The sequence below is a fragment of the Eublepharis macularius genome, chromosome 12 (assembly GCF_028583425.1).
Source record: "Eublepharis macularius isolate TG4126 chromosome 12, MPM_Emac_v1.0, whole genome shotgun sequence".
NCBI lineage: Eukaryota > Metazoa > Chordata > Lepidosauria > Squamata > Eublepharidae > Eublepharis > Eublepharis macularius.
This window is the reverse complement of record NC_072801.1, coordinates 34,431,436-34,456,837: the sequence shown is the minus strand read 5'-3', so window position 1 is coordinate 34,456,837 and position 25,402 is coordinate 34,431,436. Positions and strand designations below refer to the sequence as shown.

General features: G+C 43.1%; 1 protein-coding gene across 2 annotated transcripts; it reads left to right on the top strand.

Annotated features, from left to right (window-relative positions):
* The first annotated feature begins 10,537 nt into the window (after positions 1-10,537).
* GOSR2 (golgi SNAP receptor complex member 2) lies at positions 10,538-24,480 on the top strand. 2 transcript variants are annotated; one of them, XM_054993395.1, is made up of 6 exons: positions 10,538-10,621; positions 15,853-15,917; positions 17,090-17,198; positions 20,627-20,759; positions 21,234-21,374; positions 23,814-24,480. In XM_054993395.1, exons 1-6 carry the CDS (start codon positions 10,593-10,595, stop codon positions 23,973-23,975), a joined length of 639 nt encoding a protein of 212 aa, XP_054849370.1. In that variant the 5' UTR covers positions 10,538-10,592; the 3' UTR covers positions 23,976-24,480. The 2 variants fall into 2 exon arrangements, with proteins under 2 accessions (XP_054849370.1, XP_054849371.1); XM_054993396.1 differs by lacking the exon at positions 21,234-21,374 and having other exon boundaries at positions 10,550-10,621.
* Positions 24,481-25,402: the final 922 nt, after the last annotated feature.

Below are 25,402 nucleotides of genomic sequence, written 5' to 3'. Positions count from 1 at the left end.
GCTCCTTGCACATGTGTATAGCAAGAAAGAAATTCTGGCCAGATATTGATAGGGACATAAATGATCTTTGAAAAGTGGGTAAAATTAGATGTAGTGATGTTATTATGAACTCTCACCTGAATTATAAAAATACATCAAAACTGAAAAGAGCTGATGATTTCAATTGGATTTCCAGTTAGACGCATGAAGTGTTTTAGCCGTGCAGACCAATCATGTTTAACCACAATCAAGTCCCACGGTGTTTCTAGAATGTCATTCTGCTATTTGCACAGGTATTTTACATAAACACTGTCTGCAGTATTCCACACACACCAAAAACTCAAAAAACTCCATCTGGCCCATGGGCACCGCATGGAGGACCCCTGCCATACAGTCCGCAATGCAAAACTGCCATTTTCTCCAGGGGATCTGATCCCTGTTGACTGGAGATCAGGTGTAATTCTGGAATATCTCCACTCCCCACTTAGACGTTGGCAATGCTATACCTTTCTTTGGCAGGTCCAGTTGGGCCACAACTATCCATGCTCTCATCACATCCGGATTGGATTTTTGTAATGTGTTCTACATGGGGACTGGCCTTGAAAAATGGTCAGATACAAAATACTGTGGCCACAGGGAACATCATGCCAGTCTCGAAAGAACTTCAGGGGCTTGCTTATTCGTTTCCAAGCCCAATTCAAAGCACTGATTGTTATCTTTAAAAGGCTAAATGGTCTGGGAGTAGCAGTGCCATCCTAAGGAAAGTATGGAAAACAAAACTCGGACTGGAGACTGGAAACACTCAGACTGGAAACACTCAATCTACATTCCAGTTCCAAAAAAAGAGAAACCAAAGATTGAAGCAACTATCAGACCATCACATTAATTTCCCATGCAAACAAAGCAATTCTCAACATTTTACAACCAACTCTTATCATATATGGAATGAGAAATGCCAGATGTTCAAACGGGATTCAGAAAAGGAAGAGGCCCCAGAGATAATATTGCAAATTTACAATACTGCAAAGATGATATTTCAAATTTACTCCCTTGTGAACCTTCCTGAGCACTGCCATCATCTTTGGAGATCGTGCTTCAGGTGCACCCACAACCTGGGAGAAGTCCATTTTGGCAGTGGCACCAAAACTCTGGAACTCTGTCCCCAGGGAGATTCAGCTGTCCCCTTCTTTTTTTTTTTTTAGAAAAGTTTTTTATTGGGTTAGAATATTATTATTTTTACATTACATTCAATTTTCCCCAAATTTTTCATTTCTAACCCCCTCCCTTTCCCCCCCTTTTGTTGACTTCCAACAGCTTTCCCCCCCTCTGTCCCTTTTCCCTTACTTCTATTAAATTCCTCTGTCTAAAACAGATATACATTCTCCATTATATTAAGCAGTGCATCTTTAACTCCTTTACTTATTATACACCCAAACTGTACGTCTTTAAATAAACAATTTATCCCATTTTCCAATTTTGAATATTTCTATATATCATAAACCTATATATCATAAACCATAAAGATTTCCCACATTTAAATCAAACAATTTGATTTGTTCTTTATATATTACTCATTTCATCTTTTTATGGTAATTCTATATAGCTCATCACATAATCCATCAATTTAACTCTTCTATGCATTCAGTTTGGTGCATATAAATCTTATCAAAGAAAGAAAATATTGTTAGTTACTCAATCCTCATGTTTAAACCTTATCATTAATTATTCTCTATCAATATTCTATCAGTTAACCTATACATATCTATATATATACCAATCAATTAATCTGACTGCTTATAAATTCACATTTCTCTTCCTCCCCCGGTAAAGTCACCCCACTCTCTTTTGTACTTTTATTATACTTCAGTAGTTCTCAAACTGCCACAGTTTTCCTCCCACCTCCCATTTCTTCTCCAGATATTGTTTCAGCTTCTCCCAGTCCGTGTTAAACTGCCCTGAGTCCAGATCTCTCAGTTTTCTTGTCATCTTATCCATTTCAGCCATATACAGCAATTTGTAGATCCAATCTTCAATAGTTGGCACTTCTTGTACTTTCCATTTTTGCGCATACAAAAGTCTAGCAGCTGCTGTCATATAAAATATCAACGTCCTATGTTGGGCTGGAATTCCCTCCATTCCCAAGTTCAGTAGCAGGAGTTCTGGGTTCTTATTAATTTGAAATTGTAAAATTTCACTCATTTCTCTTATTATTTCCCCCCAGTACTGCCTAGCTACCTCACACGACCACCACATGTGGTAGAGGGAGCCCTCATGTTTCTTACATTTCCAGCATTTATTAGAAGTATTCAAGTTCCCTAGCGCAATCTTCTTTGGTGTCATGTACCAACGATAAATCATTTTGTAAATGTTCTCTTTAATATTAGTACATGTCGTTATCTTCATTGTAGTTTTCCACAAGTATTCCCATGCCTCCATTGTTATTTCTTTATTGAAATTTATAGCCCATTTCACCATCTGTGTTTTAACTATCTCATCCTCAGTATACCATTTCAACAGTACTTGGTATACCTTAGATATTCTTTTCTTGTCTTCTTTAAGAAGGGTCTGCTCTAGTTCCGAGTTCTCTGTTCGTATGCCACCTTTTGCAGAGTCCGAATTATATAAGTCTCTAATCTGTCTATACTGGAACCAATCATAGTTAGGTGATAGTTCCTCTTGCGTCTTTATTCTAAGTTTAGATACTTCAGTTTTAGTTATTTCTTTGTACGTTAAACATTGTTGTTCATTGTCAACAGCTCTCGGGTCTATCACCTCATATGGAACCACCCACAAGGGGGTTCCTTCTTGTAGATAATTTCTATACTTCTTCCAGATTGTATATAAACTTCTCCTTACAAAATGATGCAGGAACATCGAGTTGACCTTCACTTTGTCATGCCATAGGTATGCGTGCCATCCAAAACATTTTTTATATCCCTCTAGGGCTAATAATTTCTTATTCTTTAATGTCATCCACTCTTTTAACCAAACTAGGCAGATTGCATCATGATAAAGTCTCAGGTTGGGCAGTTGCATTCCGCCTCTTTCCTTTGCATCTTGTAAAACTTTTACTTTCACTCGAGGCTTCTTGCCTGCCCAAACAAAATCTGATATTTTCCTCTGCCATTTTTCAAATTGTTTAGGGTCTCTGATGATTGGTATTGTCTGTAGCAAAAACATTACTCTTGGTAACACATTCATCTTAACTGCTGCAATCCTACCCAACCATGACAAATTCAGTCTATTCCATTTGATCAAGTCTCTCTCTATCTGAGTCCATAATTTTTCATAATTATTCTTGAACAAATCTATATTTTTTGCAGTCAGCTCAACTCCCAAATATTTCACCTTACTGGTTACTTCACAATCCGTTGTTTCCATTATTTCTACCTCCTTAGTCCATTATGCTAAGTCTTTTGAGGCCCAGATCATATCAATTCTTGATAATGTGGAATGCCTTGCAGAATAAAAAGTAAACTGTCTACTTTTAGGATACTCTCTCCTCCATACATCTTCAAGAGTCTCTTGTTGAATCAACTCAAAAAAAAGCTTTGGTAATAGTCCTCTTTTCTTTTGTGCCGTTGTAGTCTTTTTGTCTAGTTCCAAGTCTGTCACTCCATTGAAGTCTCCAGCAAGAATTATCTGGTCGTATGCAAGATCGTCTAAATGCTTCCTTAAATCCTCAAAGAAGCTTTCTTTTGCACCGTTAGGTGCATAAAGTCCGACTACCAACACTCTCTTTAAATTCCAAATACATTCCACTGCTACAAATCTGGCTTCCGCATCTCTCATAACAAATTTTGGCTGCAGCTCCTCTTTTATATACAACACCACTCCTCTTTTTTTCTTATTAGAGGCCGCTACAAATTCTTTGCCCAATTTTCCAGATTTTAAATATTTTACATCCTGTTTTCTAATATGGGTCTCCTGCAAACAAACAATATCACATTTTTGTTTTAGTAGCCAATGAAAAATATTTTTCCTCTTATTCGGTGAGTTTAGTCCATTTACATTCCAAGATAATACTTTACACTCCATGTTCATAATTTTGTTGGTAAGTCTTTTTCATTGTCCTTAATAAATCTCTCCATCTCCCGCTCAGATCTGATGCGTTTTTTTGCCCCTCCAAACTCAAAGGACACTCCTTCCGGTAACTCCCATCTGTACCTGATATTCATGTCCTTCAAAGCCTGAATTAGCACTTTGTATTTTTTCCGATCCAATAACACTGATCTGGGCAGCTCCTTCATTATGATAATCGTCTTGCCATCAATCTCCAATGGATCTTGAAATTGTTTTGTCACAATCCTCTCTTTCATGTTTCTAGTTGTAAACTGCACAATCACATCCCTTGGTAATTTCCTCTGGGTTGCAATTCTCGAGTTCACACGGTACGCCACATCTAGGATAGCCACAACTTCCTCCTCCTCCTTCCCCAGGTATTCAGCCAACACCTCAGTCATCTGTTCTTGCGCTGACTTCCCTTCCACTTCTGGCAGACCACGAAAACGAAGCTGCTTCTCCATGTGTTTAGTTTCTGCAACTGACATCCTCCCCTTCACCAGTCTCATCTCTGTTTGTTGCGTGTCTATTAAATTCTCCATCGCGTCTTCTACTGTTTTAACTCTCTGCTGCGTTCCTTGTAATTCACTACTAATCGTTTCCACACCTTTTTTCACTTCTGACAGCTCCGACTTTACTGTCTGTGTAACCTCTTTAACCTCCCTAATAAGCTCCAATTTCGTGTCCTTAAGTTCTTTCATCATGTCTACAAGTTTTTTGTCCAGATTTTCTATTGCCGATTGCCACTCTTTTTTCGACATCGTGGGGCTTGCTTTAGCTCGCTCCCACGAATCTGCTCTCTTCCTTAGCTCCGTGGCGTATAATTAAACGTTTTCCTTTTTTCAAATGTCCCAATCTTTGCCAAAATTAAATTTTAAAGTATCCAAAATGTCGGGCGTCTTTTCTCTATGGTTTCTCTATGTTGTTGTAATCCAAAATGGCCTACTTCCTCTTCCGCTGAAGCCGCGACCCTTCCCCTTTCAAAAATGGCGATTCCCTACTTCCTGTCCTTCGGCAAGGGCCGCTTCTCTCCAGCCACTCTATTGTTGTTACGCACTTCCTGTCCCCCGTCTTCCCACAGCAGGTCTCGCGATGGTGTCTTTTTCCCACAGCTCCAAAACCACAGGTATTCAAAACAATAGTCCGATTTTTGTAATAACTTCTTTAAACTTAGTCTCTTTTAAAATACAACTCCTGCCGAGTCTTCACCTCCTTTTCACTAGTCTGTTGCAGTTTAAAAATCTACTTTCTTTCCTCTCTGTTTTTGTCAATCTGTCCCGTTTCAAGAGATAGCGATCTTTACCTTCTCTTCACCTTTCTCGGGTTGTAATCGCTGTTTCGATCTTAAATTCTCCTCTCAGCTTCCTTCCCCGATCGAAGCTTGGGTATGTAGGTCTTATGCCAGCCGAATTGGCCCCGAAACTGCCGCAGATATTATAGCCGACCCATCGCAAGGTGGGACCTCAAGGATCGGGGGGGAGACTCGTTGAGTAGAGCCCCCCCTCGTCCGAGATCTAGCTCACCCTAGGGTCTTGAGCGTTCTTTGCCTGCTCCCCGCCTGAGAGCAGTCGGCCGCGGGCTATTTTCACCCCTCCGGCCGGTTAAAACGGCAGTCCGGTCAGCTCCGCAAATGGAGCTGCGTTAGACCTCCATGAATCCCAAACCGGAAGTCTCCTCAGCTGTCCCCTTCTGTTGCCAAGTGATACCCTTCTAAGCCCATTGATTTCAACGGACTTAGAAGTGTGTAACTGTGCTTAGGACTGTACCATTGGATAGCCTTCTCCCATATGGTCCTGCATACAATTAAGATATGTGAGGCAGGCCCATGGAAGGCCCATGGCCACCGAGGCAAGGGTGGTTTTGTGCTAACAACTTGCTTACTGAACTCCCTTCTAGCTGAGGTTGGTGCTTAATCTTACTGTTCTTAGGCTAAGATCTTCCTTGTCCAGGCTTTTAACCATTGGAGTTTTACTAGTTCTAGAGTAATATGTTTTGGTCTTATTGCTTTTTTATCTCTCCCTCTGTGTGCATGTGCACATGACCTCACAAATCCAGGAATGCTGAGAGTACGACACTTTAAAAAGCAAACTCAGTGGGATGGATTTACTTATGTGTAAATCTGCATAGGCCCAGACTGTCAGTGTATCCTTTAGCATATATCATAGACATCCGTATTTCAAATGGATAACCATATTAGCCATTTAACCTGAAATAATTAATTCCCTGGATTTTATAGAGAATCAAGATGGTGTAATTTTTCCATCCTCTCCTCCAGACCTGTTCTGTGGCCATTGTTTTTACATAAACCACAACTGCAGTGGCAGTCTGTCTGGGGAGGACAGGCAAATTACTGAGACTTTCTATTAAAATGGTGTTATTTTCCTCTTTCTTAATTACTTCCTGTTATCTGGCACTGAAACATTCCTGAATCAATCTGTCATCAATTCCTGAGTAGGGGAATGGGAGACACACACACAAAGCTGGGGAAGGCTGATTTCCCTTTTTTCAACCAAACCAATTATTTATTATTTTTCTGGGTTTTTTTGGTGATTGTAATCATATATTTTTAAAAAAGAAACTCAATGAGGAATCAATGTGGTTGCAATGGATAGAATGACTACAGAATGGGTGTAACATGCATGCTCTGATGTAGTAATTAAACTACAGTGTCCTGAGCTGACTTGAAGGATAGACCCATGTATAGTTCATTACAGTAGTGTAGCATTGAGGTTACAGTGGCGTGATCCATGTGGCCAAGGTGGCTGAGTTAAGGTAGGGAGCATCTTCTGGGATAAATGACGATGGAAGAAAGCATTTTTTTCCAGCAGCATTAATTTAGGCATCAGATACTTAACTCTGTAAGATAGATGACCAAAACAAATGTCTTTTGGTGTCCAACTGTGTCCTCCTACATAAAAGATAGTAACTGAAATTATGTTTAAGCAGCTTCATTATAAAGTTCTACATGCCAGCGTCCCTTTCCAGGCATATCATCCCATATCCATCACAGGAAAATGTGCTATCTTAAGGGCTGAGCAGAAAGTGCTGCAAATTCAGATTGTGTAGCTGGAGTACTACCTGCCTTCCCAGGATCAACGCAGGAAAATATGACCGCTGGCTTTCTTGAAGCCTTACAGGCCAGCCTTGTCTACCCAAAGGCCTTCACAAAAACCACAGATCCTGAGCTTGTACCGCTCTTTTATGAGTGAGTTGCTGCAAAATTAAGACTGCGCATGTAGAAAGCACCACCTGCCTCTCCTGGAAAAGAGGTTTCTCAAGTCCTTCATGCCAGCATCCCCTGGCCAATATATCCTGTTCTTCCTACTGGGGAAAATGATGCATTGTGTCTTTGTGTGAGTGGAAATTGGTGGGAGTCCAGGTTGCATACCTGGAGTAATATCTGCCTGTCCAGGCAAGTATTACAAAATATGCTATGAACCGAGATCACGCCTCCCCCACCCCCCACACTACCAGCCTCCCTAGCTTTGTTGAGGTCCTCCATGGCAGCATTCCTTACCCTTTGTACTCCACATTTTCAGCAAAACAAAACGCCGTATTGTGTGTTTGCCTCATGTATGGATAAGCAGAGATTGCTATGAGTCTAGCGTAAAAAAATACGATAGCTGCCTTTCTCAAAGCCACACACGCCAGCATCCCCCATGTATATGCCAGCTTATTTACTACTAAAGGCAGGAGAAATGGCTGCATTGTGTGCTCGTGCCATTCTCATGGCTGAACTTTTTTTACATTTCCCAATGGTGCAGCAGGAATGCTGGGTCATTTAGAAAAAGAGCTAGCCTTTGTCAAGCCCTTAGTAAAGCTAGCTAGCCCCATCCCATCCCATCTTTTTACAAAATGGTTGCTGCAGACATGACAGAATAGCAGGAATAGAGAATAAAAAAAGAATAGACATCCACCAGTGACTCCCACCCTCACCCCTAGTCAGATAATTCATTCAGTGTTGTGGACTGCCTACATGGCTACAAATCAGGAGCCACTGAGGAAATGAGTTCCAGCAAAGCAGGTCTGGGGGGGTGGTATCTTTTAATGCAAACACCTCTCAGCATGACAGTGCCCCATTTCATACCATCTACTCACTGGGAGAGCTCCCAGGATTGTGGCTGAGCTTAAAGTAGACCAGCACACAGGCATGTCACTGCAAGGTCAGGGGCATCAGTTCTGTGCTCCTGAAGGGCTCTTCTGGCTCCCGGGGGCGGAAAGGGGAGGGGGACAGACGACAAAGAATGTAGAGTCGATTATATTACTGAAAAGGTAATTTCCTGCAAATTTGCAAGGGGCCTTGGGTTTGACCTGTGATTAAATGCTTAGATGCATGTTTCTCTTAATCTATTGGCAACTGAAGGTCATGCCATGTATTTCCTGAAAGGCAATTATCTTCAGCTTACCAAGAAGGTATTTTGAAGCGAGTCAGTATTTCAGGTGCTTACCAGGCACCAGAATTCCCGTGGTGGATCAAAGCAAATAACAACCAACCAAATACTTCTAGACACAGAAGCAGGGCATTAAACGAATTATGATTTTTCATCTAGGCCAAATGTAGCCTAGATTTACTCCTTACATATGGGCCAAAATCTCCTATGATTTGAAATTCTATTTGATCCCTTCCTGTCTCAACCCAAGAGATCAATCAGTGCCTCAAGAAGGTCTGAAGTGTTGCCGTCACACACACACACACCCTGCCACCCATCTTATACTGCCATTTTGGGCCCTCCTGCTTGCTTCCAATTCTTAGATAAATGGGGTTAGTTTTTTTTAAAAATCTGAAACAGAAGGATACTGTTATTCTTCTGGATTTGCTTTAAGGCAGGGATTGTATTATGCCATATTATTCCTTCTTCCCAATTTAGGTGCGAGGGAAGATGGAGAGGGAAAGATAAACTGCTTCAAAGAAAGGGAACATACTACTCTCCAGGCACCTTTTTTTAAAAAAGAGAAACTGGAGGCACATTTCAGTCTTATCTCTAAACATTTTTACTATATTAGTCTGTAAAAGATTAAGAAATATCCACTTTAGAGGAATGCTCTCCATGATTAGAAGGAAAGCCTTGACAGACATTCATACATGGATACAACAGGCAGCCTCTTGTGATAATGGGTGGTTCTGTTCTGTCTTTATCAGTGTCATCGTACAAGCACTTACCTGGGAGTTATGGGCTACTGAATAGACCTGAGCAGAATTCAAGTAGACCTGCTTAGGATAACTATCTATAATTGAATGATTCAGTGACACCAAAGGGTCAAACCACACGAGACAAAATACACTTGAATTACACTCAAATTACCCTTGTAATTCAAGTGTATTTTGTCTCATGTGGTGAGACCCTATTGCAAAGATACTCAGAATCATGGCTGAGTAGCAATTTGAATACAGGTCTTGCAAGTCCTAGTCAAATTCATCATCTTTTTTAGAAAAAGGTTTCTCAGCCTTCACAGCCCTATCAGACAAGAGAGAGCAACATGTCCAGTTGCCAAGGTTCCTCATGTGACTATTGAAGGGTACATCTTTATATGCTAACGTAAGTAATGCAAACACAACCTTGACAAAACTAAGCCAGTTCTTTAATTTCAGGAAAGGGGAGAAAAGGCTGTCCAGGTTTGTTTCTAGTTGCTAGGGCCTGGAGAAAGATGTCCTGTCTTTTTAATCAGCACAAATGGGCAGCGGAAGCTTTTCACGGGATGGAGAGAAATACATTTATGCAACAGGAAGACAACCTACTCTATAAAAAAGTGTCTCAGACACACAAAATGAATGTAAATGTAAGACAGCATCCTCTTTTACCTGGAAAAGCTCCACGCATTGCATAGTTGCATTTGAGTAAATACTGTAACTAGAGTTGCCAGCCTACAGGTGGTAGCTGGAGATCTCCTGGAATTACAACTGATCTCCAGGCAATAGAGATCAGTTCCCCTGGAGAAAATGGCTTCCACGAAGGGTGAACTCTATGGCATTATACCCCAGTGAGGCCCTTCCTCTTCCCTAATCCCGCCTTCTCCAGGCTCCACCCCCCAAATCTCCAGGAATTTCCGAACCTGGACCTGGCAACCCTAACTGTAACAACCCGTTAGGTCTCTGTTAAAGGGACAGGAAGTTTCTTTCCCACAGTTGGCAACCCTACTAGTATGGGTTGCTAACCGCCAGACGACAGAGATCAGCTCGTTTGGAGAAAAGGGCTGCTCTGAAGCGAAGACTGAATGGTATTATACCCCATTAGGGGGCTTCCCCCCACAAATCCCCATCTTCTCCAGGCTCCACCCCGAGGTGGAGGAATTTCCCAACCCAGATTTGGCAAGCCTGCCTGAACAAAATCAAACCCTTCTCTATCTATATGCGGGGAATTTTTCTCTCTTTCTTCCCCACCCTACGTCGGGTCTTTCCCAAACTACAATTCAGGCACTACCCAGGACAGCCCCTTTAGCGCCCGAAGCGGTTACGTGCGAGGGTCCTTGATGAGCCGGAAACAGGAAGTGGCCCGGATGAGGGTGACGTGTTAGAGCGCGCGCGGAGTGACTGTTGCCGGGGAAGGGCTGCGATGGAAGCGCTTTATCATCAAACCAACAAGTGGGTCTGGGGGCTTGTTAGGGAGGGTGATGCGAGCGAGGGGCGGGGAGCAGCAACGAGCCAGCCGGGCTTGTGAGGGGATGAAGAAAGAAAGGGAGAAGGGGTGCCAAGTGTCACCATATAATTCTTAATTAGCGTTTCTAGGGGACCTGGAGGTGTTCACAGCGCCTTGTGTATTATTTGATTATCCGAACAATGTCCTTGTAAAGTTGTTCATCATAATGCAAATTGGGGGTGGGGAGGGAGGTACTGAGAAAGTGGCTTACCATAGAACTACTCTACGAACGTGTGGAAGAAGTGAGATCTTGTTTTATAGTTTACTTTCTTTGTGCCCTACTTTTCCCCCCAATGGGGCCCAAACTTCTGTACAATATTCTCCCCTCCTTCATTTTCTCCTCGCAACAATCCTGTGAGGCAAGTTAGGTTGAGAGTGAGTGTGTCACTAGCCCAGGGTCACCCAGCTAGCTTCCATGGCAGAGTGGGGATTTGAATCTGGTTCTCCCAGATCAGAATCCAAAACTAATCATTACTTCATGCTTTGTTTAATTTTTTGCTGGTACTGTTGGTCACTGAGTCTAGTAGGCTGGCTAAAACATACCTGGTTTGGAGCATAGGAAATGTAACTTTGGGGCTGAATTAGAACCAGTGTGGTGTCATGGCTTGAGTGTCGAATTAGGAATTTTCCTTGAGTTCAGATTCCCTTATTCAGCCATAAGGATTACTGAATGGGTTTAGGCCAGTCCCACACTGTCAGCTTACCCGACTTCACAGGATTGTTGTGAAGATGAAATGGAGAGGAGAATGTTGTGTGCCACCTTGAGCTCTGGATATCAAGCCTTGGTTTCTGACCAGCTTATTTCTGATCCTCAGTATCCCAAACGAAATTTTTTCTGTGGTAGCGAATTGTGAAAAGTTAATCATTTGGGGGCTGCCAGAAATTTGTTTGTTTGAAATACCTTTAATCTGAAAATGAGATCCAAAGCAGTTTATAAAAAATTAAACTAAACTGAAAAGGTTCTAGCTGGAGACCAGCTACACAGTTTAATAATAGTAAATAAAAACAAGAAACCTGACCAAGAGCCAAATGTAAAACCAGCCTATCTGCTTACTGCTAGCTATTCTCAAAGGTCCTGCCAGTTACAAAGCAGGAGGCTGCCAGGTGAAGTTAGGGCATTTCTTACTCCGTTCAGGCAGCAGTATAAGGCTGTATTGTTTTGGAAAGTTTTGGCCTGGCTGTATTTTAAGTGTTCTGTCTGAAGATGCTTTGGCTATGGTTTCAATACATCAGGTTCTAGTTGGTTTTTAAACTACTGGACTGTTCTAATCACTCTGAGCAACAAGTAAAAGAAGTGCAGAAGCATGGTAAATAGATGTAAAGTAAGTTAACGAATGAGGTTCTGTTTAGACTTGTAATGACGGACATAAAATGAAGGGTTCTGCAGCGCCTTAAAATACAATATTGTAGCTTCAGCTGTTGTAGCTCAAGCATACAAAAGCTTGTGCTGCAGTAAATTTGTTAATCTTCAAGGTGCTGCAGGACTCTGTGTCGCGAAAGGCTAACACTAGAATTTGTGTCTGAGACAAGCATGGGGAAACTGTTGGTACATTTGGGGAGTGGAGAAATTGGGGAAGAAGGTGGCATAGCTCAGTACTTGGGGATAAGGGAAAAAGTAGGAAGGGGAGAGCAGTGTGAGAGTTCAAAATTAGTAGTCGAGTAAAGAGAGTTAATTGTGATTTAGTGATCACAGCACGTATGTGAAATCAGAATTCCCTAGAAAGAACAGGATTTCTGTTTGAACTTCACTGGTATGATCTCTGGAAGAAATTAGACATTTTGAAATGTCTTAAGTGTTGCCTTCATCTCACTCCTCCTCCTCACAATCTTGAGTGAGTTCATCCACTTTGGGAACTGAGGTGGAGGCAGCCTGAGAGAGTGCTGTGCCAGCAAGGCCCGAAAGTGGAGCTGCACTTTGGCCTGCCATATCCACCATGTCCTTTAAACCCTGGTCAGCTGTCTGTCTGCTGAGCTGCATCCAGTTTGGTACTAGATGTGAGGTTCTTGGCCTGCAGGGGTGGTGTTGTCTGGAATAGGTGTCCTTGAATGTGACAGGCTTGACTTAGCCTTGAGGAAAAAGTTAGAAAACATGGATGCTGAAAAATAAACAAAATACAAGGCATTTTGCCATCTTGTGTTTCGTCTTGTGTCTCATCCTTGAGTGACTTCTTACCGTTACATTTTCAGACCTATTCTTTATAGGCACAAAGATTAGAAACTACATTGAGAATGGAGCTAGAAGATGCTTAATGGTGTTGTTTTATTTAGCTCTTAAAAGGGTTTAAAAGCCCTGTTCCTTGAGAATCTGGAAGGACCACGACATTCCTGTTGGGTGTATTTTTGATGTCCTGAGTGTGTGATGGTTTTCACACCTCTCCGGATCTTAAGTTAGCATTTCCTTCAAAACCTTCCAAAAACTAGTTAATCCCAGGGTCACTGAAGATCAATATGCTAAAATATGCTTGGTTTCCCAAATGGTGAAGTCAGCTCAGATTGACTTCACCACACAGATTACAACCTAGGAATGTATGTAGGTATAAATCCTAGAGTGGTATTAGACTGTAGGCCATCTGAAGCAACTGTCTGTCCAGACCCAGGACTAATAGATCAGTCCTAGATCCAACTGTGTCACAGAGAGAGAGCTTGGGTGCTCTTGGGTGCTCAACACTGTTCTGGCATTTCTATAAGCCTTGCAGTCCACGCTGCAGTGGGCCTGAGTTTCTTAGACTTTCAGCTTCCGTGTCTCACATTTGCTGCATCTTGTTGACTGCTTTTTGCCGCACTTTGCTTTCAGTCATACCTTTGAGTGGCCCAGGTCAGATCCCCAATGCACATCCATTTCCATGAGGTGCCAGGAGGCAGAGCACTCTTTCCCAGCCTGAGCTGCTGTATGCTGTCTCCTTTTCTGTGCCTCTGGCCAGCTTATGTTTGCAAAACAGGTTTCTCAGCAAGCAGGGCTAAGCCATTCCTGTGTGTTTTCGAAGCAATCCTCAGGAGAAGTGGCAGATTATCACTTGGGAATGGTTCAGCAAAACTTTGCTTGCTTCTCTTCCAAACAAACTGAAATGAACATAGGTGCCACTGTATTCATTCTGAATTGGAATGCCCCCTGCCCTAGCTTTGTGAGTAAGTCCACAATAAGTAATAGCCAACAATATTTCTTATTGAGCTGCTTCTCCACCCCCACCTATGCCAGTCATTTTTGTCATAAGAAGAGCCAACTTTCATAAGTCTTCCTTGCTTGGTTGCCTGGAGGCAATTCTTACTCATCAGAGGTGACTAGGCAGATTGCTGATTGTAAGCTTGCCCCTCTGCTATTCTCATCCTCTCCTCCCTTACTTAATAAGATAGTAATTTTTTGTCATTCTTCGTTCAAGCTGCTTTCCTTCAGCCTCCATTTCCTTCTCATCTCTTCCCCTTATTCTTCTCTTTATTCTTCCTTTGCCCTCTTCAGCCTCAGTACAGTGCCAGGGGTCTTGGAGCAGATATTGTAGACATAAAGCCCCAGAGTTTGGCTCTGTGCCCCCCCCCCAAAATCTGGCAGCTTGCCAGAGGAGGAAGTTAACTAGCCTACCTTCCATTGAATTGTTGTAACACCACTGCTGATTGCTGAAGAACACCAACTTTGCAGGGATCAGGTGATACAAGTGTCCCAACACAGTTCCATTGAATTTGGAAAGCTGCTAATTCCAGCCTGGCTCCACAGTCTGAACAAGTCATTGCTGAACTTCTCTTGAACTGCCTGCTGTCAGCTCTTATGCTGTTGCATTGGGTTGCCTGTTTTGGTACAGTGGCGGAAGGATTTGTTGTAAACTTTGGATCTAAAGTTTTAAGCAAGGGTTAATGGAAGCTAGTACAAATGCAGATGCCTTATGGCAGGGACAAGGAAGCTGGCAGACACATGGAATTGCTGTGGGTGTCATGGTTTGAGGCATGTGTTGTGTGCCAGAAAGTCCTTGTTTCAGAGGCAATCCATTGTCCCTTGATCTCTGACTCTTGTTCTGTAATGGAGGCATGGGAGGGATACCTGTTGGCAGGGCTTTTTTTTCTGGAGAAAGAGGTAGGGGAACTCACCCGGGGCAACTCCCGGGAGGAGGTTGTATGCCTCTCAATACATTCTGAGAAGTGATGTTATCACGCAGGTGTGGCCGGCTCGGGAGCATGCCTATGCTCCATGGGGGGGGGGGTCCGATTCGGCCCGGAATGGGCTGATCCGCTGCAGGGGAGTACTCCCCTGCCTGGCTGTGGCTGGATCTGGGCCATTTTGGGCCCAAATTGGGCCAAAATGGCCCGGATCAACCTGGAACAGGCTGTTACCTGAATTGGGCCCAAAGTGGCTGAAAGAGGCCCCAAATGGCGAGGATCGGGCAGCTGCCGGGTGAGGGAGTGTTCCCCCACCCGGCAGAGGCCCAATCCTGCCTGATCCAGGCCATTTTGGGCCCAAATTGGGCCTAAAATGGCCAAAAGGGGCTCAAAATGGCTAAGATTGGGCCTGGATTGGGTTACTGCTGGGTGGGGGAACCCTCCCTGGCCTGGCACTGGCCCTATCCTGGTCATTTCGGCCCTGATCCAAGCTGTTTTGAGCCCGAAATGCCCCAGATCAGGCCTGAAACGGCCTGGATCAGTTTGCTGCTGGGTGGAGGAATCCTCCCCGGCCCAGCACCGGCCCGATCCTGGCTGTTTCGGCCCTGATATGGGCCGGTTTTGCACCATTTTGGACCTATTTAGGGCCCAAAATGGCCCAGATCGGGGCTGAAATGGCCAGGATCAGGCCGGTGCCACCCAGCAGTGGCCTGATCTAGGCTGTTTTGGGACTGATCCGGGCCCCAAATGCCCCAAATAGGCTCTTTTTAAAATACCCACATGACATCAGTCATGTGGGTATTTTAAAGAGCTGCCGGAACACTGTTTCGGCTCAAAAAAGTCCTGGCTGTTGATAAAGATATATGAAGATCACTTGGGATAAGTGCTGTGTAAATATAAGCAGTATTACAAAGATTATAGTGTTTACTGCCCTATATGGTATTTGCTTTGGGATGCAGGGGGCATCAGTTGACTTCTTTTTCTGTCTGCAGAATCCCTTTGCATTTGTCGTCTTGAAATATCTCTTTTCTGGCTGTAGCAACTGTTTACTGACTAGAACTCTCCCATTTTCTGCCCTCTTTCTTTTCAACAGACAAGTCCATGAGGTCCAGTCATACATGGGCCGACTCGAGACTTCAGACAAGCAGTCAGTCCATTGTGAGTAATTGAAACAAAAAGGGTAACCTCACTGCTGGCTTAGTCTACTGTCACTGGATGGGCTTCCTAAGGGCACCTTGTGCTCTGATAACCCTCTCTTAAGATTACATTAACTGTTCTGCATGAATCAGACTTGGCCCCTGTTCTTTTTTGAAATCTTGGCAAGCCACAAGGCTGAACTTGACTTGAAGCAAAAGTGTGGTTTTGTTAAGGGGGTGGTAGTGGCTTTTGGAAGATGAATTTGAAAGGAGGGGCTTGTTTTGTCCTCATTAATCTACTAAAGGAATAAATTGCCTTTCTAAATGGCTCATTGCAAACCCAGTGCATCCTGTGAGTAGCGGGTACCATTTTAAAAAAAGCACTCATCCCCCCTCCTTTTTTTAGAGGAGGCCTATTGTGACACATGTATGTTCAGTGCCAGCAGATGGAAGGAGCCATCTTACAAGAAGCATTCCTATTTTCCAGGCACTTGAGAGTGCCACGGAGGCCAAGTTTGCAACATTCATACAGTCTGGGCAAGACATCAACAGCTGCGCCAGGGCTGGACAAAGCATCCACTTGTTTTCCTGTGGAAGAACCGTAGATGCTAAGCATGTTAACAAACTAGTTTGTTTACAATTCTGGTGTTTTTTATTTGTGGTAAATTTTGTTCATCTAAATTACATTTATCCAGTAGTTCTAACATCTAAATGTTCCTGCTATATGTTTTTAAAATCTGCTTTATCTACTCTATATCTACAACATTTGTACTGCTATGTGTATAAATCCTCTCGTTTTTTTCTTGAATCATGTTCTAGATTTTAGAATATGATTTCCTTAACTGAGCCACTGCTCTAAAAATACTAGTGTTTGTAATGCAGGTTGATGTTAACTAAAAGTATTTATTGTACAGTTACCCCACTTTTTAGCCAAAAACTGACTCCCAAAGCAACTTAAAGCAATTTAAAATACAGACAAAAGTGAAGTATTAAAAAAGGTGTTTCTCAAATGCTTCTTACTCATTTCCTCCAGTAAGCCCTGTTAAAGTTACTTCATGGTTACAGCTTCTCACAGCATGGACAGAGTTTGCTCACAAAAACAGGCAGAGAATTGGGAAACAGTGTATTGCATCTGTTAAGCCAGCATGTTGGCTTCTGGCCTTGATACTACTTATCTTTTTTCTCTTTCACCAGTGGTAGAAAATGAGATTCAGGCAAGGATAGATAAGATCTTCAGCAACCTGGAACGGTTGGAGATTTTTTGCAACAAGGAACCTCCGAACAAGCGTCAGAATGCCAAACTGTAAGTTATCCCCCTCCCTGCCCTCCTGAATTTCTTCATTCCATTATTTTGACTTGAGCATGAGTATCGCACATGAGTATCACACAAAGCTTGTGTGTGGCAGTAGTCATTGGTACTGAGTACTGGCACCTTTTGAAGGGGATCTCCCAAGGTCTGAGATGAGGAATTGATGGAAAACATTGCAATCTTATATATGATTTTCAGCACCTTTATTTATTAAAAAAGTATTCTGTGTGTGTGTGTATAACTTTTCATTTACGTATTGTATAGTTAGTTATGCATGTCTTTTATCCCACTAATTTCCAAATAAACTCCTCTAATAGTTTACATTAAAACATTAAGTAAATTAACTAGCAGATCACAAATAAATATGAGGAACGCTGGTAGGTGAAATGCTGAATTAAATAAAAATGGTCTGTAATGCTTTCAGGCTGATGGCAGACAGGGAGGCCCTGAAATTAATCCCAGTCAGCTTTGCTTCTTTGGTTGAAAAGTTTTGCAGGGGGAGGGGGGTGCTGACTTCAGAGAAGATGGCCGCCTGAGAGCCGAGCTCCGTCCCACCCCACTCCAAAATCCTCAACCCCCCTGTCTTATTGAATTAAAAATCACTCCCAGATATGGGGAAACAAAATGCAAATACCGAGAAGCAAAATGGTACAGGTGCGAGGTGTCTGCAAGATTTTTTCCCTGCAACTCAAGCCCCGATGCCAGAGCGAGCAACTGCAAGCGATGCGAGCACAATGGCGCTGACGGGAAATGCGGTAGGAACTTCATTGAATATCCCTCCTGACTCTGAACTTGCTGCTTTGTTTGCAAACATGGAACTTAGTATCTTAAACAAAATGACAAATCTTATAAAGCCACTTTTTGATCAGATGGCAGATCTCCAAACTAAAATGAACAATGTTATTAAAAAAAACTAACTGTGCGTTAGATATCTCTAACTCTTTGCAAAGCGAAATTTGCACTCTGCAAGAGGAGATGCATGAAAGAATTCTACACCTAGAAGTAATAATGCGCCAGCAGAATCTTAAATTTAGGGGGGGGGGGTAACGAGGAATTAACAGCAAAACATGATTTATCTTTATTCCTAGCCAACTGGCTTGCTAGCCTTTTACACCCAGACAAAAATACCACTCCAGCAATTTCCAAAGCTTACCAGGTCTGTCCTTTAAAAGCAAACAGGAAATCTCCAAGGGACGTAATTGCTACCTTCCCAGATTGGGAAACAAGAAAAAGAATACTGGAAATTGCTAGGAAACAAAAAACGTTCCAATACAATGGATCCCAGATTCAAATCTTTACAGATCTACCAAAGGAAATATTAATCAGGATAAGAGCTCTTAAATCGACTACTGAAGCACTATGTGAAGCAAAAATTGAATATAAATGGAACAGCTACTCCAAACTTCATGTCCAACTTAAGGACTAACATCTTTATGCAACAGATCAAGAATCGGGGCAAGCCTTACTGCAGAATCTGGACATTGCTCCTATAGACCCATCAAAATCTACACAAAAGAGAAAACTCATTCAACCCCCTCCCCCCTCACAAAAGAAGTAAAATCCTGGTGCAAAATAACTGAATAACAATAATGGACAACACCCAGGAGTCAAGAAATTCTGCTTTTCTTTTTCTGTTTTTACCTAAAAGTTGAAAAAAGGGGGAGGGGGGAATTATCGGAATTCAGAGAACAATAATTAAAACAAGGCTAATAGTTTGTGTTATCTTGCTGTACCGAGGTTTGGGGGGGGAGGAGCCAGTTTTCTCTCTTTGCTCCCACTAATGACAGCCCCTAGACTTTGTACATTTGTACAAAGACCCTCAGGAGACTACTCCCTACAGGGTCTATCAGGGGCTGTACAGTTACCACATTATCATACTTAGCATTTTGTTTACAAATCACTGATAACCAATATTTAATTTGGGTGTAATAGTTTTTGTAAGGGGAAAAGAGGGGGGAATACTTACAACCTTATTAAAACTATAGTGTTTTTCTATGTGGGAAGTGGGGAGGGAGTTATAACTTTAACTTTTTCCTTCTTTCCTTTTTTTAGGTTTATATGTAAGTATAGAAACTTATTGCTGAAGTACCAATTTATAAGTGATAGTTATATTGGCTGTTATGGGTTTTCCGGGCTGTATTGCCGTGGTCTTGGCATTGTAGTTCCTGATGTTTCGCCAGCAGCTGTGCTGGCATCTTCAGAGGTGTAGCACCAAAAGACAGAGATCTCTCAGTGTCACAGTCAGGAATTACAATGCCAAGACCACGGCAATACAGCCCGGAAAACCCGCAACAGCCATTGTTCTCCGGCCGTGAAAGCCTTCGACGATAGTTATATTGTTCAAAAGCTTTATATAATTTAGAACTTTAAATAGTATAACCTATTCTATATACTTTAGCTTTTTGTATCTATCAACTTTAGGAACAAATCTTATTTGCTAAACATATTAGAATACTTTGACTCATAAAATCTATCAAAATTCAATGTGTAATTCTTATATATAGAGAGAGCCAGTTTGGTGTAGTGGTTAAGAGCGCAGGACTCTAATCTGGAGAACCGGGTTTGATTCCCCACTCCTCCACTTGTAGCCAGCTGGGTGACCTTGGGTCAGTCACAGCTTCTAGCTCTCTCAGCCCCACCCACCTCACAGGGTGTTTTGTTGTGGGGATAATAATAACATACTTTGTAAACTGCTCTGAGTGGGTGTTAAGTCATCCTGAAGGGCGGTGTTTAAATCGAATGATGTTGTTACTACTTTATCAGATCAGAATGTTATTTAATTGTTGAAATACTAATATAACCAATCAAGCTAGTATAATAGAAATAGATTATCAACAATGTACCATCAGAAGACTAGTAATCTGTTAATTTTGTTGTATCTATTGTTTAAAAATGTTATGTTTAAGATAATAAAAATATATTTAAAAAAAGAAAAGTTTTTCAGGGAACCCTGTTGTATCACAGGGGCATGTGTCCTTCTGGTCACATTGCTGACAAAAGGGCTAATGTCTATTAAGTGAAGGTTATTGCTTAACTGAGTTTTTTGCCACCCAAACCTTGGAAGCTGAACAGTGTGTGGGAGCTCAGTGGCAGAGCACAAGCTTTGCGCGCAAAAGGTCCTAGGTTGAGTTGTGGAATCCTCAGTCAGAAAAGATCTCGTGTAGCAGGGCTAAAAGACAAAGTCCTTGGAGAGCTGCTGCCAGTCAGAGTTAACCCTGCAGGGCTCCCTGGACTGATTGTTTGTCTTGGGATAAGGCTTCTCCATATATGCGTAGAAGCAGACCTATATCAGATCCTGCATTTTTTTGGCCCTTCTCACATTACATTGCTCAAAGAGAATCGCCCTGAAGCCCTCTTCAACTTAACCCCATCTTGCATTTGTTGGTGCTCATCTACTTCCTTTCTGTGGCCTTTGCTTTCAGCCGAGTTGATCAGCTGAAATACGACATCCAGCACTTGCAGACAGCCCTGAGAAACTTCCAGCATCGACGCTATGCACGGGAGCAACAGGAAAGGCAGCGCGAGGAGCTTCTGGCCCGAACCTTTACCACAAATGTATGCTCTGCTTGGCAGATTCATGCTGCTGTTTGTGCCCCCCTTCTAAATACATCCATTTCTAATCAAATTGCATTTTGAACGGAACCCTTTGGATTTAGCATTGAGAAATTCTGGATAACCTTGCAGTAAGAAAATGAGTTAACCATTGCCAGCCTTCTGCAAAGCACAAGTACTTAGGAGTGGTTTGTGTGTGTGTGTGTGTGTGTGTCACACTGTGTGTGGGGGGGGAGGGAAAAGGTGAGCTCAAGGTTTTTTGGCATGCTATGCGCACAGCATTCTGTGGAATGTGCAGGAAGCCTATGCAGATTGATGCAGGAAAAGTTCCATGGTTCCATGAGGATAGGAAGTTTGAGCTTCACTGCTGTAGACTAACGTTGATCTCTTTGGGCTTATATTGGCCTCCCTTGTCTTTTGGGTTTGGCGCTTGAGGCTTGGTAACCAAGATGCTCCCCTTTCCCCCCTCCTCTGCAGGATTCTGACACCACCATCCCCATTGATGAAACGTTACAGTTTAATGAATCCCTTCAAAATGCGCACCGTGGCATGGACGATCTTATTGGCAGCGGAAGCAGCATCCTACAGGGACTGAGGGATCAGAGAATGACATTAAAGGTGGGCACAGGACAGGAGATTGAGTATTTTTCTGTGCAGTGACTAGGCATGCAATATTCCTCCCTGTTTGAATTCTGACACTTCTAAAATTCAGAATCACAGATTTCCAAAGCTAGCTCTTCTCCTTTCTGTCTCCTCTCCCTCCTCACCCTGGTCTCCCTGTTCTGAATTGCGCAGAACTGGTCTCTGAGTAGTTTTAGGTGGAAAAGCAGAGGAGGAAATATGTGCTGCTGCACTGGAATTTTGCAGAGAGAACATGAATTTAAGAATTTGTGAACTTAATAGTTCAACTCTTTGAGGATATGGTAGTTGTGATGTGCATCTCTGCAGATTTGGATTGAGTGTTTGAAATCTGCTTCCAGAGAGGGGGGCCTACTGCCTCTTTTAAGAGTGTCAGGACAGTTGTAAAGCTAAAAGAGAATCTGAACGTTGCCTGCCCTACCCCAAACCTGAACTGAAACATGATCCTCCATGCCAGTGGTTCCCAAAGCATAAGATTGGTATTTGCTAGCCTGTAAGGTCTTCTCCAGCATCCATTTCCCATTGGTCTATCCATCTTTATTCATCCTGCTTTTCCTCAGACTGCTATTCCTTCCATCTGACTTTCCCTTAGATTCCTCCTCCTCTTCCCACCACTGACTCCACCCACTTTCTTTCAGCCGCTCTGTCTCCTGGCATCCCTGTTTTGTTTCTTTAGCTTCTCTACCCTCAGAGTCCTCCTCGCACATATTTGCCTTGCCTCTGTATATCCCACTAGATGTCAATGTCATGTTATTGGCACACAGCATCCATTTGAGTCCTTAATCCCCCTCCCCTTCAACACTTCCATCCCCTGCAACAGGTGCTTTGATTTTCAGTGTTCAGTGACTGCTTCTTCCCCTGCCCTTAGAAGACGCATGAATATCCTGTGGTCTCCACGGCAGGCTGGCAATGGCTTTGCAGAATAGTTACAAAGTTGGATTGGGCTCTTAACCGGTATTAAGACCATGTGGACATGCAACACAAAACAAGTATAAAACACATTATTCTGATTCAGACTGAAATGTTTTTCCTTTTGTATGTGGAATGATGCCTAATGTCAGAAATCTGTTTTCACATGAAAAAGATATCCCAGGATATAAAGTTACAGCCTTCTAAAAACTTCCCCATTACCTTGGAGTCTTTGCCTAGTAGCCAGCCCTTTCTCTGCTCTATGGGGCAGTGGTGGCCGTCATGATGGAGCCCAGGTGTGAGAGCTCCTTCCTCTACATGGAATCAGCCAAAATGGGTGCTGTTCCCCTTGCATCCAGGCAATTTATCTCTAGGGCAACCCTTGATTTTTTGTCTCTACAGGGAGGCAAGCTTGGCCCTCCTTGTGAGATAGCTTCCCCCCCCGCCCCCAGGTCGCAGTTGAGGAATTGGGTAGAGCTTGTTTCACATTTTGGGTGCATTGGAGGAAGCTGGCATCCTGGAAAGGAACTGCAGGCTTCTGGCATCCCATGGTAATCGTGACAAAAATAGTATTTCAGCTTGGTAGAAGCCTCTTAGCAAACTATTCTTAGGGGGAAATGCAGGGTCTCTCCTCATTCCAGTCTCTTTGCCTTATGTGCTAGTGACTCAGGAGGCAACCTGGAAGCCTCTGCTTTTCATTGCTGTTATTTTTGTTGCCATCAGCACCCAGGCCCTGCTAGACAACTTTGCAGACTCAGTGGGAATGGAAGCGTTCGGGTTTTGGGTGCCGGGGGGAGAGGGCCTGCAGCTTACTTCTGGTTTCCTGAAGATGGGAACCTCCATGAAGTCGAAGCCTAATCAAAACACAGTAACAAAACAAATAAATGTACGGGGGATTTTAGGTCAAGTAAAAAAATTGGGATTTTTTTTTGTTATTTTCCGTCTTGATTGGGAATGGTAGAAGGCTACCCATTATTCTTGTTCTGTCAGGAACTAGGCAAAACCTTTGGAGTCCCTGTATGTGAAAGTCTGGAGCTCCTTGTGCTTCCTGAGAATCGGCTGTGCCTTTGTGGTCCTGTTTTGAGTCAGGGCCCGCAGTTGTGGGGCTCTCTCTCCTAACTTGGGTTGCAAAAGCACCTGAGTCAATGATCCCCCCCCCCTTTTGAAAAAATATGTTTTTAAAAAGTTCTGTGATGGCATCAGCAGATGTTTGTGGATAGTATGGAAATTCAGATCTCCTTCCAAAGCAGCAAGATGGCTGGAAGGGAAAGGAGAGAGAGGGAGAGGAGGGCAGAATGTGTTTGTGTGTGTGTGTGTGTGTGTGTGTGAGAGAGAGAGAGAGAGTAGATGGGTATATAATGGTATGAGACTGCCCTGTTTTAGGGCGGTTTCTGACTCTGGGAAGGTGGAAGACCGCTGCTCTCTACAGAGCACCTGAGCGGATGATGCCAAAGCCTTTCAGAATGTTAGGCTTGCTGCTTTTCTAGTAACATTGTCTGTCTCCCTCAGGGCACCCAGAAGAAGATCCTGGATGTTGCCAACATGTTGGGATTATCTAACACAGTCATGCGCCTCATTGAGAAACGTGCCTTCCAGGATAAGTACTTCATGATTGGTGGCATGGTGGTGACCTGTGTGGTCATGTTCCTGGTGGTGCAGTATCTGACGTGAGCTTCCAATGGCCTGGGAACCCTCTAGAGGACGGTGTCAGACTGCTTTCCTGCCTAGACTTCCATTATAACTGTGAACCTCCTGCCTTCTGGATCAGTCATGTTCTGTGCGTGGCTCCTGCAAGTCACAACTTTGGTGTCTGGAGGGAACCACTTGGTGACGAGAGGCAAATGTTGTGCCATGTGATGCTCAGATTTAATGCCAGTCTTCAGTCATGTGATGGAACCATTGCCTGTGTGACATTTGGGGTTAGTGCCCCACATGAAGCATGTTTTCCTGCCCTGTGGACATGTAACACGAGTATCGTAAAAGGGTCCAGGCATGCATTTGTTGGAACTGTAAACACCTGAGAAGTGGCTGCCACAGTCGTGTTCTTCAAAACCAGGCTGTACAGTGAATGCAAATGGTTGCTGAGAAACAGCTGAGCTACAGGGGCTTATTGGCTCTAGCCCAGTCTAGTGGGGGCGGGATGGGTGGGAGAGGATCATGTTCTCATAACTGTTGAAATAAATGGACCTTCTTGTATTCAATTTACTGAAGAGATTCCGTTTGTAGCATCCATGAATCTTGTGCATGCTTTCTATCTAGGATAAGTAGATCATGAAATGGATTAATTATACTAGAGTGAGCCACTTTCCAAATAAATGGCAGTGAAGAATGTGATGTAATGTGGGGAGGGGTGGTTGCATCCCAGGGGGCCAAAGATGGCTCCAAATATTTTATCAAGCAGCAGAAGGCTTGGGGGGAGAGGTATGTCACACAGACATGCCCACTTCTGGAGATTTTGCAGTGTATTTAATTTTTTTGCCACTGTAATAGGAGCACTAAATTAGTGCATAATTGTAAGCATCACAGATTGTGGAATGTGGATTCCAGTACAGCATCCAAATATCTTAAGAATCCCAGTTTTTATATTAAAAAAATAAATTTCTGGTTTTCATAGATATGGAGCAAGATCAGAGACAGGTGGAGACTAGGCTTGATGACTCTTGCATCCCGTGGTCAGGGATGGCTTCCTCATCCTGCAAAAATATACTTCCGCTCCTGCAAAGCTGCAGTCTCAGTCCCTCCATCCTCTAATATCTCACATGTCTCATTGGTTCTCCTTTCCCATTGCACATTTGGACAATAAGGCCCTGTCTGCTGGGAAGCATGCTTGTTAAGTAGCTGGAAGTCAGTATGTGCAGATGCTACACTTTGGTATTGCAAGAAAGTTTGTATAAAGAACACAGGAGCCTTGAGGAGGGCTACGTAGATGTGCTTAGCATTGTTGTGAGTATATTCTGTTCTAGTTGCAGATTGGGTGGCTTCCTGGCTGCACAGAATGCTGCAAAGTCCCTTCTCTGTCCCAGTGTTATCAGGGATGCTGAGCTTGTTGTGCCTCCTCCAAATGCACGAGCTCTAAGTAACTGCTTCTGGCCTTGTGC